At 40.8% G+C, this 13,344-nt stretch overlaps 2 protein-coding genes across 3 annotated transcripts; both read right to left on the reverse strand.

Annotated features, from left to right (window-relative positions):
- Positions 1 to 146: 146 nt before the first annotated feature.
- On the reverse strand, positions 147 to 10,857 carry LOC129602596 (uncharacterized). 2 transcript variants are annotated; one of them, XM_055501659.1, is made up of 26 exons: positions 10,529 to 10,857; positions 9,418 to 9,814; positions 9,290 to 9,316; positions 8,755 to 8,910; positions 8,445 to 8,568; positions 7,546 to 7,682; positions 7,195 to 7,420; positions 6,585 to 6,998; positions 6,259 to 6,336; positions 6,058 to 6,196; positions 5,768 to 5,954; positions 5,192 to 5,467; positions 4,849 to 5,004; positions 4,490 to 4,746; positions 4,185 to 4,318; positions 3,914 to 4,108; positions 3,217 to 3,399; positions 2,516 to 3,124; positions 2,164 to 2,268; positions 1,947 to 2,054; positions 1,614 to 1,877; positions 1,209 to 1,527; positions 1,034 to 1,118; positions 868 to 960; positions 700 to 773; positions 147 to 511 (listed from the first exon to the last, which is right to left on the reverse strand). In XM_055501659.1, the coding sequence occupies exons 2-26, from the start codon at positions 9,733 to 9,735 to the stop codon at positions 400 to 402; spliced, it is 4,776 nt and encodes a 1,591-aa protein (XP_055357634.1). In that variant the 5' UTR covers positions 9,736 to 9,814; positions 10,529 to 10,857; the 3' UTR covers positions 147 to 399. The 2 variants fall into 2 exon arrangements, with proteins under 2 accessions (XP_055357634.1, XP_055357633.1); XM_055501658.1 differs by lacking the exon at positions 10,529 to 10,857 and having other exon boundaries at positions 9,418 to 9,989.
- A 70-nt stretch (positions 10,858 to 10,927) lies between these two features.
- Positions 10,928 to 12,968, reverse strand: LOC129602597 (prefoldin subunit 5-like). Its single transcript, XM_055501660.1, has 5 exons — positions 12,592 to 12,968; positions 12,327 to 12,461; positions 12,137 to 12,211; positions 11,963 to 12,068; positions 10,928 to 11,243 (listed from the first exon to the last, which is right to left on the reverse strand). Exons 1-5 carry the CDS (start codon positions 12,670 to 12,672, stop codon positions 11,167 to 11,169), a joined length of 474 nt encoding a protein of 157 aa, XP_055357635.1. The 5' UTR covers positions 12,673 to 12,968; the 3' UTR covers positions 10,928 to 11,166.
- Between the last annotated feature and the right edge of the window lie 376 nt (positions 12,969 to 13,344).

Genomic DNA, 13,344 nt, shown 5'->3' on the forward strand with positions numbered 1-13,344 from the left:
AGCGACGTGGGATATCTTGTACTTACTACTCTCCATGACATTGTTTCTGCTGCATGTGATAATCTCAGGAAAATATTTTCCTAGTTGTTTCCACATTTTAGAATTCTTTGCTAATTTTTCTATGTCGATCGTTAGTAGTACAACTGTACAAGTATTACAACAGCGCTGTGCTAAAAGTTATGCGATAAAAACCGTTTGTCTTTCCTGGCTTTCAAGCAGAAGCGCCATTATTTTCACCCAACAACTAAACCAAAAGTTTCTCCATAAAAGTGAGCAATTATAAAAAAGGCATCGCGGAAAAAAACTTTTCGGCAGTACAAAATGTACAGGAACAAAAGCAAAAATAATCACAGCGAAAAAATTAACGAAAGCAATTCAACAACAACCGCAAATTATCACCTAGTCTTTGCGATTGTGTTTCACACAACGGAAATCTGAAAGGTATAACCGTGATTCAATAGTGCGAGAAGATCTGTCCGGATTGTAGCGGATTTCGGATGCCACAGACAAACTGGAAAAATGAAGCGAACAATAAAATACCACACAGTTACGCGAAGCAAACAGTTGTACTGCAGCACTTCACTGACGCTAAAGTTTCCAATTCCCCGCTTTCTTCTACATTATGGGTTTATCTTCTCCATACATTGCTTATTAACTTACAATTCATAAATCAACAGAAAATCTCTCTACCTTACTTACTTTTTTGTAGAAATAAACGCTAACGTCACAACGGGATTCAACGGGTGGACGACATATATCAACACAGCTGTAGGCTGAAACAGCAAACACCATCAAAACAAGTGACAAAAATGATCTTACGCAGTTTGAAACAAAGTTAACTAGAACAGCAAAAAACGATACTCATACCCGGCTTGTCTGACGTATTCCGGCACAGAATCCGGGAAACTTTTCTTTCTCAACATATACACCGGAGGCAACTCTTACCAGTTTATCCAATTTCTATGCACCAAAAAGCCCATGAACAAACAAGCAAACCGTAAACTTAACAAAACTCCGGGAAAATACAGCTTACGGCCACGTCTTTCTGTCCGTACGGCATCGACCATCTGAATAAAACCTGCCGACACTGGACGTTCGTTTTCAAAAACGTTCGGCCACTGGAAAGAAATAGTCAAGAAACTGATTCAGTGGTCTGATCCATAAATCACGAGAACCGCTATTTTTAACTGGATACACATTTTATTTACCTGGTTACAACAAAGCAACTAGCCGGTAACGGGCAAGTCGGGCATGTTGCCAGCGGAGGTTCGGGTGTGATAAAAGGCATCACAATGTCGCCTCTGCTGCGGGTTTTCACCTGTTCACGGGCAAAATATTTGCGACGGTATGGACTAGGAGCATTGTGAGGTGGGGGCAGCTGTTCCAGGAGAAACTGCACAGTCGGATGCGTGAGACCGAGGAATTCCAGGGAGGACGGTGCGGTAGCCGCGGCAGTGCGGTGTTCATACCGCAAGCCACGGGAATTTCGGGCATTTTGCAAACGGGAATACAAATGTTGAATGAGATCTACGATACAAAATAAAAAAGAGATGCAGCTGAATGCTACTGTGTGCTCAGTTGTTTTTTTCAGAAAATGCGTTTAAAAATCGCACCTATTGGGGAAGGAGACACAGCAAAGTATCCGTCATCTCCCATGAGAATAGATAATCTAGAAGGCACTTTTGAGATTTTCGAGTTATCCCGGTGTTCCAGGTAATCACGCAGTTCCCTAATTTGTTTCTGGCGGCTTCTACACACTTCCTCTCGTGCTCGGGTTTTTGCGGTGCCGAACAGGTAGTGATTCGGATCAGGGTCTTCCACGGGTGGCATCAAGCATAATGCAGGATCACTTGGATAACAAGTCCCATCATAAGGACCTACACCATTAAATTCAAAAAAACTTTTTTTCAAAATGAATACAAAGTCGTACACAGCAAAATTTGTACCTCCAAAACCGCTCGATTCCACAACGCGCTCTTCATGCGTCGCTGCGAAATGCACTTGCTTTTTCACTTTCGTCGGTTTGACACCACCTTCAGTCATAAGAACGGAACCTAACGGTAACAAACGTATAGCTAAACTTTAAACAATCAAAACTTGTGATCAGAAATAACAAGTATGTTTAAAATATCCGAAAAGAGATTCAAACATCTAAATACTTACGGATTTTAGGCGCATTCGATTTTGGGTTGAGTGATATCAAGGACTTCGTCCCACAACCAGGTTGTGTCGCATCGCCTGCTTTGACAGCGTTCGCACTCTTCGGATCTACAAATTGCTTGTTTTTAAGATTCCATTGCTTTTGCAATATTTACACAATTTTTTCGTACAAAAAATAACTATGCCACGATGTATTGTGCAATTATCTCGTATAAAAATAATATAACACCATGCTGCGCGAAAAATGCTCACGTTGACAATAAAGCAAATTGTGATGGTTTTGACTAATTCTATTTATATGTTATTAACGCCTGATATTTCAAAGAAAAGCCTGATTGTGAGTACCAATACTTACGTTTAATAATAACGGCGCGTTGCTTTTTTATACACAAGCCGTTTCCAGCAACCGGTAGGCTGTTGCTCGGACTTTCACAGCTGTCAGCAAAGCTACGCTTTTTTGGCATATTCGGACTGACAAGTGCAGTGTCCCACTGGTTCACCCCGCGTGGCACTGGCTTTCCGGAACAACTGTTTCCCAGCCCACGCATTCCATTGATCAAACTAGAATTTTTCTGTGGGTCGGCAGCCGGTAGTGCAGTAACGTCAGCCGCAGGGAATTCTCGAGAACGCGGCAGCTGGATAGGTTTCCGCGTAAAGCCATTCTTGTTCACATCGTCCTTCACCTGGATACGAACATTCTCCTGCTGAACATTCCGACTGCGTCGCATAGAAGCGCGATGTCTTAACACGTCCGACGACGTCGACAAGTGGGCATAATGGAATACGAGCAGTGACTGGTTCATTTTAGATAAATCAGAACCTAGTCGTTCAACCTCATAGTTCTTCTTCGGTATGATGGTTGATATCGGTGGTAACGGGCGCCATTTGGCACTGGAAACATCCGAGTCGGTTGTCGGCGACAAGCGTGGCTGCTCTTCGGGAGGAGCAACAAAAGGTAAAATTCCTGAAAGGGCAATCATTTTGCACTTTATACAAACCAATATACCAGACAGTATCAGAGACAAACAATGGAAAAATTATGCTTCACGGGCTAACCTTTCATCGATGACACATCCCACGATGGCCTTAAGGAGATTTCCGGACTCAACGAGCGTCTTTCATGCGTAGAGTCCACATCTGCAATCGGGCCTCCATCAGATACAAGAGATATTTCTGGTATCACAACTGATGCCCCGTCGACAGGCTTTGCTTCCGGGCTAACACTTGGAACACCGACATCTACAGAAATAGGGTAATTCGAGGCGCTCGATAACTGTAATAATTACATTCCGGCTGCGTGCAAGAGTAAGCACGGGCGCGGACTGCTTGTACGGGATTTTTTTATTTCGCAAATTCTTTGAGATAAAGCGCTGCAAACGTTTTAAATTTCCTTTTTAAATTTTTAATGCTGTATATGCCATGAAAATTACACGATTCCATCCTGGCCATGCCGCCGGGAGGATTGACAAAAGTCTGGCTTGGAAACATAACTCCTGAAATCTGAGTTTTGATGGCTCACCTACAAATAATTGATAGCTATCCAAATTTAATGGCATATACCTAGAGTTGTAGTCACTGCAAACCGGTACAAGTCAGAAATTCGTGCACGCATTAAACACCCGTGCTGACTTCCCGTGCAAGCAGCAAACGCCCGTTCCCGAACTCGTGCACGCAGCCAACGCCCGTGTTTTCCCATGCACACAGCATGGACCTAATAACAAAATACTAAAATTAACAGACTACAAACACCAACCGCATGGTACTGCCGCAGCAGCAGTGTCGGTCTCCATTACAGTGGTCCGCTGTTCTTCGGCTTTACATTCGGGTAATTCTTCTGGCTTACATTCTGGTAATACTCTGGCTTCGGTCACATTTTCATTAGGCAGGGTTTCTTCGGGTTTGGCGGGCACTTCGGGGTCGTCATTAGGTTCTTCGCTAGGGATCCACGCTAAGAACACAAGTCCACTTATTGCAATTCATATGCTGTAGGCTGAATGCATTTATTGTTCAGATTCCACACATACCAGGCAGACGGGTCACTTCTAAAATGGAGCATAATCTCGCCTTCAGCTCATCGCTAGATTCAATATCCACTATGAAAAATCGGTATTGTGTGATCCCCATTGGATTCACAGTGCTCCAATACCACTTGCGGCCACTAAATCAAACAAACAATGGATTAAAACGGGAAGACATGAAACAAGAAATAATATGGCACATTAATGGAAACCAAAACCACTGTATCCAAAATGCAAACAAAAAACTCTACACTTCTTCCATCAACAAAGAGATACCTATCAAAAGTTTAATCATACTGTTGATTCGCTACCTGTATCCGCAAGGTATCACAGACTCGGACAGATCCCATCCCCTCACAAGACGCCCCAGTGATCTGACGACAGTGCCTCCAAAATAAACACATACTTCTCCTTTCGGCATGGCAGACCAATCGGTGGAAGACAGCATATGCACATCAGACCAAGAGGTGCGACAATAAATGGGCAAGTCATTATCTTTACGCGAAGGGAAAGAACCATTGCGGAGGAGCAGGTGACTGGTGCTGGTTTTGTGCAAAGGACACAGCACCTAAACAAAAAAGATAGACACCTAGAGGCTGCTGAGCCAAAACTAAAGTTCATTCACTAGTGGCACATGAACATTCAGCACATATCGGTTTTCCATTCTTACCCCTTCAGAAGGTAGAACAATGCACTGCTCTTCAATTGCGCAGTTCAAATGGTACGAATTTGGGCATTTCGGATGGAGACAGCCAATCATTCCAAACCGGAGAGGACAGCTCGCACATTCTCTTCTCCAAAACCTCCCGGTATCCAGGCTTTCCAGCTACAGATACAGACAGTATCACTCGTGATGTCACACAAGCATACATGGCTATGGGATACCTTAAAAACGAAGAGACTATTAACAAACATGAAAACAAAAACACGTCACTATAGAAAAATTTATCTGAGAAATACTAACAAGCAAATTTATACATCCATATTAAAAATACAACGATTATAAGACTTACTTTAAAAATGGCGTAGTCCCAAAATAAATGCCGCGTCGCGAAGAAGGAAAGACAACCGACATGCGCCCATAAATCAAATCCCATGGAAATTAGCCGGCCACCGGCACCCTTCTGATCATCTCCCGCCACACAGCAGAAATGGCAGACTCGACAGTCTACCACAGTGCGGTCACCAAGAACTGGCGAAATCATACTCGAACTCGTCCGGTCGTATATCCGGGAAAGCGGCGTAATGCTCAGCCACTCGGGAAGGGGTTTCTGGAGGTTTGCATTACACTAAAACAAATTTATACGTTTAGAAACAAGAATGCATTCATTTCCATTTTCTATTCCATTTTACACACTATTAATGAATCAAATATTAATCGCTGTCAAAATAATTAAAAAGAATTCGAAAAAATTAACAGAAAAATATGGGTGCACGAAAAAATTAACAGCGTCGTTGTTGTGATGCGGTATCGGATAACCCCGACCCGAAAGTAAAAAGTAAAATGTTTTTTGCATCCGAGCTCGATTTGCTGCTATGGCGCCTTCAGTGGCATACAGTTAGCCGCTTTACGAAATTTTACTGCTTACATTTAATGTGGACGGCATCCACTGGGTCAACTCTGAGCAATACTCCTGAAGCGCACACCGAGATTCCATGGAAATGGACGGCAGAGCGGCGATTTCTGTCAAACGCCGTACGAATGCATTTGCATTGCCACAAGCATCTCGATCGTTCCTCAGAATCACAAGATCTCGCACCAGACGCGAGTAAATACTACAAAAAGTTATTTTGTCCTAAGTTCGAACATTAGCTTTTTCATGATGTACGAGTACATACAAAATAACAATTTTACAATTAGCAGACACGATTACTGTACCATAATTCGGTATTCTGGTGTTTCCCTCGCTGAACACTAGGCTCAGATTGATCAGTCAACGCCACAGGTTTGACATCACTGGCATGTGGTCGACCATACAATCCGCTTCCAATGCATACTGACAACTGCCGCACGCTGCCTAAAAAATGAAACTGCATTCTTAGAAGGACATAATGAAAACTCTAAGCAAAAATTGCGCACCTTTCTCACACAGCGCAGCAAAACTATCGGGAAAGGCAAAGTTCAACTCCCGCACGAACGATCCATCTGGTGAACTAGCTACAACAGAAGAAATTATGAGTTACGATTACAAATTTCTACGACTTTGGTAAAAGCAACCCAACGTCAATGGCTGCCTGATGTTAATGGCTGGAGTCTCATTCAAAAAAATTCTTGAATGAATAAACAATCCAAATTTAGTACCATAACTCCATTAAAAATGATTCTCGATGCGATTACATAATTACGTATCAACATCAATTTTTTTCCAGAATTTTAACATTTAAAATTCCAGAAATGATACCTACCACCACTGCTGCTTCTAGGAATTCCACTGTCTGGACTAGGCTGATCAAAGAACTCATCCATAGGATTGGCGGAAAACCGGTTTGAAACAAACAGCTTAATAATCGCTCTGGTTTCATCCTGCATGTCAAACCTATTAGGCTCTTCCTCGGCATCACTCGGCAAACTTATTCCCAAATCTTCCTCGCTGTTCACCTCGCCCAATGCCCGTTTCTGCATATTCCGATCGCCTTGGCTAGTCAACAGCGGCGAATCATCATTCCGGCATGACAGTTCCCAGTTCATCAATAACATGACATATTTTATCACTTTATCCACAACGCTCTGGCCATGTATCCTGGTCCATAGAACATGTGGAGAGATCTGTCGACTGCTCATACAATTGAAACAGACAAATGCTTTTGCAATATGTTGACCTAAAAATACAGTTTGAATCTCCATCATGCTCTTTAAAATTAATGTGAATACTTATACTGAATATGTTAACGAATACATAAACCAAGTTAATCAAACCAAAGCGATGATGTATGCCTATTCCTCACACTTCCCAGCGTTACTATAAATTTCGTATTTCATTTTAACGATTATTTTACCACAGTTGACCTTACGTACCTGGCGGTCCACAAGTTGTATGATACGTATCGCCGCAGTAACTGCATACCGACTTCCTGAGATCAGGGATATCACAGCAGTTTTTGCAATAGTCACGTTCCCTTCTGTTTCGGCAAACCACGCAAACCTCCTTAGTGCCGCTACAGAAATCTCGACATAAGTCCGCGTTGTACACAAACTGGTGACACACCTGGCAAGCTGCATTTGTAAAACAGCCATTGCAAACCTGAAACAATCCCTATTAGTGAAGATGGATATTGAATCCCTGGTGAAATACTTCCACTAGTTAAAAATACTGCTTTATATGTTCATATTAAAACTTTATGCTTCCTCCTTTATTTCCATACTTACTTTAAACTCATTCGTGCTATTCCGGAACAGCACACAAAAATTTGTATTATTATTGCAATAAAGGTGGAACTGCCGATGACATCGGAAGCAGGTTTCAATCACGTCATTCGTAAACTGTTTCCCACTGTATTCCGCGCCTGCAAAGAAATAACATCTTCACATGTCCACCTTTTTAATCAGATGTCAAACCGCTGTAATTGTTTAAACAAATATTATAGCACACATAGCAAGAAGGTCAAGATAAAAAACCGCGTTATAAAATAAGCGATTTTAGATGACAATTATAAACTTCTTAACCTACAGAAAAACGAAAACTGTCGGCAGGAGCACACAACGCAAAATACAGAGGACCCACCGAAGGTCAGCTGCGTACTTGGTTATATAAACTATTCAAGGAAACAAGAATTTAAGTTTCGACAAAAAAACTGAGAAAACGGAAAGAAACTGAAGCAGGTTACTGTGCAGTTTATTAAAGATCGTTTTTGAAAAATTTTCTTTGTTTCGCTGTGTCCGTCCTTGCGATGTTTTCGACAACATTTCTGAAGGGTTAACTGCAAGCAGTGTACCTAATATTACTGTGATAAAAGGACGTTTTCAGAAGTTTTAAGAATAGAATAAGGTTTTTCACAATACACCAAAATTTACCTTTTCAAAATTCTTGCTGCAATGAATTCACGTACATGCTGGGAGGTGCAAAACCGAAAATCTTACTTCAGGTACGTCTTTTGTAGTACAGTAATGTGCCGCTGACTACTGCACTCACACGCACTAATCAATCATACATTATTATATTATTCTGCGATGCTGGTCTGTACAAGTAACCAGAATCGTTAAGAAAAAACAAAATCATTCATAGTTTTGGTTCGGTCTCGTCAGATTAAATTGTGACAGTTCCTTACCTCCACAAAGAGAACATTGCGCACACCGGTGACAATACCATGACGTCAAACGCGGTACAAGCTTTTCCGGAACGTGAGCGCAAAACGCATGGTACGAATCACAGCAGCCTAGACACAGGATCATCTGCAAAAAACCGGTTCCATAGTCCAACAGGCCTTAACAAACAACCACGATACAAACATATGCAAATCCGTGACGTCAAACAGATAACTACGTCAACAATCAGCTGTGTTAGTCGCCATTATATAAAAAAAGACAGGTAAAATATAAGCGGAAAAAGCGTAATATTACGGATTTACGGTTTATTACCAGATGATCTCCGACAGTTCCACAGCGACCACACAGGCCATGGAGCGGAACGCTACGAGCGGTGGATATCACAGCAAAGGGGCCATCCTTGCATTTATAATCGGAATTAAATTCGCAATTCAGGCGCTTCGGGTATCGCGACAGGCTGACATTATTCTACAAGAATTAACTCATTAATGATTAAAAACTGCTGTTCTGTATTTCTACACTATGTATTTTGCAAAACTTCCTCAAGTTTTTAATTCACATAGAAGATACAAAATTTTCATCCTTAATCAAGCTCAGTGTTCCAAAGACCAAAAGTGTTCCTCAATCTTTTCTAAACTAAAAAGTAAAAAATATAAAATTTCCAGCTGCAGCCTAAACACAGAATCTTGTGTAAAAGTGTACACTACAGTATCACAACAAACTGACTTGCGAAAACTTGAAATCTGTACTAGTATTTTTTAGAGTTCCGATTTTAAAGCAAACGGAACACATGCAAGTCTTAGAACTTTCGAAATTCGATTTTAAAAAAGCATAAATTGTGGCTAACCTTAAAAAGCGGATCCGAACAGTGGTCCTAAACAAAACAAAACAAAACCACGTGACGAATGAGTCAGCAGACGTTTCATCATGCTGCACAGTAGGCAACAAACAAACACTCGCACAAAAACTTCTTACAAAATATGTTCTTCGTGCAGATTCAAATCCGTATCGCAGGCCTCCCCCGCATAGTTGCTGGGAAACATCCGTTCGGGAACTAGGTTGTGACGCAGCGCTGGTTGCGCTGGTCTCTTCGGAGTGCAACTCGTCTGGACAAGAGCGAGCTGGCTCGTCCGTGTTGCTGGCTCCTCCTGACCGAACCACACGATCCGACGTCAGATCATCCAGCACACGCAGCCAGAATTCTGGCTTAATCTGGCGTGGCTCCGTTGTCAAATAGGGTTCACACAGCGCATCCCAGTCAGCCTGCGTAAACCGATCTGGATGCGCGTCCATAGCCAAGTGTCCTGTCCTGACGTCGTTCTGACGCAGCAACTAGCAAGCCACACACAAAGCGTTATGACGGCTCTTCACACTGCAAACGAGAAACATTCACTTGAAGTGCGAGGAACACTGTTATTGCAAACGCAGTCATCATGTGCAGAAAATAAAACTGAGAAATATTAAAATCTATTGAAACGAAATACAAATTCAAATTAATAACAAAATAAATTATCCATTCTGGACTGCAAAACCGCAGCTGTTCTTTAAAATCGGCACTCGGCAGACAGTTCATTGATATGCACTCATTATACAGTCTTTTTGCAGCGAAGTGATGTCATAGCGGTAGGCCATGGTACTGATGTTTGCAGTCTGCAGTCTGCACTCTACTGCTTATGGACGTAAGTAGTATAAAAGGGGCGGTAAATTACGGCTCACATAACAGAAGTAGAGTATTTTGTGTGTAAACATTTTCTAAGTATCAAAAAAATAAAATAGCGCTTTGAGTGGCTGGCTATCTTACAAAATCTTTCCTAAATAAACTCTAATTTAATCTATAGTACATCCCAAAACCATTAATGAGTATACTTACTTGTAAATTCGTTACCATACGAGTATAAACATTCCTTATGCAGTTACTTCCTTAAATTAATATTAATTGATTGTGAACACAATACTTTAACATTTGCTATCACTACAACCGTTAAGAGAATGATACGCTTTAACTGATTTTGTTGTTGTTTCTTTTCAAACTGCCTGTCTTCAAAAACCTTTTTACAGATTGCAGAACATGTTTTTAGTTGTTTACCTTTCTGGGCGTGGCGGGCATTGTGGTAACATACTGTACTCATTAGCACTTAGCAGATATTCCGCTTTTATGCTCGTATTCCACCTGACAAACCATCGCAAAATAAATTATCGATAATGAACAAAAGCTGCAGTGTTTGATATCAACGCAAAAGGATCAGGTGTGCTTCGCAAATATGTGTTCTCGAAAAGCTCAAGAACACGGACTCTGGCATATTGATATTAGATGCATGAAGAAAATTAGTTGTAGACGTTTAGTGTAGAACTTGTCGTGTATTCTTGTGAAAAAGAAATTCCAGAGCTTACAGCAAAATGATTTTTCTCACTAACGTAAGAAAACATGTTCCATTGTGAAACCCGTAAGCGTCATCCGTCTTCCCTTTCGTGTTCAAAACTGCGGTTGCCAAGATGTTTTCCGGTTTAATTCCAGTACGTACCACGGTACCAGTGGTACGACACCGAAGTACATGACGTAATTACGAATTTTCCCGTTACCTTGCAATAATTCATGTTTTCGTACCAGAAACTAAAAACCTTACTAAGAAAAACAAACAAACAAAAACTGAAAGCAGGAAACAAATTATAATCAACTAAATTCTGTCATCCCATAGCAGATCAGTGATGTAGTAGGAGTAACAGTTATCTTGATGGTGCCGTTGGTTTGGGCATATTTAACCGCATCTGGGCCATCTGCTTCTGCATTGCTTCCATGACATCTAAAAAATACGGTTAATGCAGGAAATTATAAGAGCGTCTGTTTTTCGACTTTTATCAATTTATTAGCTGAGACACGTGACATCTGATTAAAAGGAATACTTATTTATTATTTACTGAAAATGCATTCTGACAGAAGACACCATAAGTATAACCATCAATCACGAATTAAACCGCCACGCCAGATTTCCTAAATTTTTTAACTGCAAGAATGTTATGCTAAATTACGAAGTATTCCCAATTTCGCAACATCACATCAATCATAATTATCTAGCTTATCAAATTACGAAAACACCAGGTATTATTATAGCCGTGACTAGAAGGCAACTATGATAAATTTTATGAAAAAGTCTGTTTAAGAAGTTTCCGCTGCCGAACCGACAGCAAAGACCATAATATAAACTTCGTAATGCACCATGTGCACCCTATTAAAGCAAATATAATTGTAAATCAATTTTGTAGTGTATGCACTCGTCCTCGTTAAAACGAAACTGCCTCATCTTATGGTAGAAATAAGTAAAACTGCAATAACTTCGCTTATGAGCTTGCTATTACAAGTAAATTTTCTTACTTTTCAATGCCTAACTAATAAAAATAGTATCTACCACCATACATATAAGTACATGTACAGCAAGTAAGTAAAGAAACACATCAAAACAAGCACGCACTATCAAAAATGGTATTCTTTTTAAAAAACACAAAGCCAAAACAGGGAACTTACGTTGACGATTCATAAGCTTTTCTTGTCCGAGTTTCTGGAGGTTAGTCAACTGCACATTGATGAACTCAATACGCCGCTTAAAGTGTTCTCTACATTTTTCATGACTCTGAAACAAAAAATGTGAATCAGAAATTACACTTTTCGAATCTAACCTCGTTCCCAGTTGCACCATACCATTTCCACAAAGTATCCAGCGCCAATATCTACAAGGTTAGTTCCACAATCCACCGTTTTACCTCGTACTAGGAGCTAAAAAGCAAATCACACGGGTTATTCGATAGAAATACCTAACTAATTATTTAACTGCCTAGACAGCTCAAGTGTTTTAACACTTAACAGCTAAGTCTAAGTCTATTCTAATTACCCCATCACATAAAGGGACGAGCAGTTCCTCCCCGTTTCCTATCTGTTCCAGCTGCTTTGTAGTCTCCTGTGAAGCTAGAAAATGTTGCTGGACCGCTTGCAATTTCTGGATGGAATCCGTCAGCAGTGTCATATCCTAATTCGGCGATCATGATAAGTATGCAAGTCAGGGGATCAGAAAGTACTCATTGACTATTTCTATTGCTGAGGAAGGACGAAACCACGTCGCTGGTCCGCCAACGAGCACAGGGTACTCACTAACTTACATTCTCAAATTTCTGTTTAATGTTCTGAAGTTCAGTCAGCGCCGCAATCTGGCGTTGCTGGTCCGCGACTGGCCCGGCCATTTGGGAATAAATCAAAGCTGATACAAAAGAACCGAATAACACTTAAAATGAACTACGAGTACTGTACTCCGTCTTAATAATCACGGATTCACAAGCTGCTCGATTCCACAAGTGGTGCGCGGATCGCTCTCCGAAGAAGTATTCATAAAACAAGGGTGAAATTAAGAATGAAAAAATTCAATGCGAGTAGCAGAATATCAAATTATCGATCCGTAGTCTGTTCAATGATAATTTCAAGATTCCAACAACTTATTTCGGTAAAATTTTATTCTGAAGTTGTAAATTGTAAGCTAACTGCTGACTTGCAACTTGCTTTGAAGTTTGAACTACCATCCGATTCCAGAACAAAAATTGTTAAACGATGCAATCGCCCCCTTATGGCAGCTAGGTTCTGTGGAGTTGTTTTTGTCAGTATTTTGGTCTTTCACTCTTTCCTGCCTTTAAAATCATGTGTTGAAACTTGAACGTATAAGTACTTGCGTGCGCTGCTCGCACAAATTAAATTAAAACCGCGTGTTACTACTATCGAATACGAAGTTAAATATCTCTTGAAACTAAATTTCTCTGCTTTTCATACATATCATCATGATAAGAAATTATTGTCAAAGATTATCGTGAGATACGTCGCATAAAATATTCTGAGTAACTGCGGAAGGTCATAATTGTCATATC

This window comes from Paramacrobiotus metropolitanus, unplaced genomic scaffold (genome assembly GCF_019649055.1).
Source record: "Paramacrobiotus metropolitanus isolate TYO unplaced genomic scaffold, Prichtersi_v1.0 Parri_scaffold0000004, whole genome shotgun sequence".
NCBI lineage: Eukaryota > Metazoa > Tardigrada > Eutardigrada > Parachela > Macrobiotidae > Paramacrobiotus > Paramacrobiotus metropolitanus.

Excerpts from the sequence above, each read along its gene's own strand:
- LOC129602596 (XM_055501659.1), bottom strand. The coding sequence starts at position 9,735 with ATGGACGCGCATCCAGATCGGTTTACGCAGGCTGACTGGGATGCGCTG. Across the intron at positions 6,337-6,584 it reads TCCTAGAAGCAGCAGTGGTG|CTAGTTCACCAGATGGATCG; the intron begins GTAGGTATCATT and ends CTTCTGTTGTAG. Across the intron at positions 5,468-5,767 it reads GGATGCCGTCCACATTAAAT|TGTAATGCAAACCTCCAGAA; the intron begins GTAAGCAGTAAA and ends AATTTGTTTTAG.
- LOC129602597 (XM_055501660.1), bottom strand. The coding sequence starts at position 12,672 with ATGGCCGGGCCAGTCGCGGACCAGCAACGCCAGATTGCGGCGCTGACT. Across the intron at positions 12,212-12,326 it reads TCGTCCCTTTATGTGATGGG|CTCCTAGTACGAGGTAAAAC; the intron begins GTAATTAGAATA and ends TTTGCTTTTTAG. Across the intron at positions 11,244-11,962 it reads AAAGCTTATGAATCGTCAAC|ATGTCATGGAAGCAATGCAG; the intron begins GTAAGTTCCCTG and ends CGTATTTTTTAG.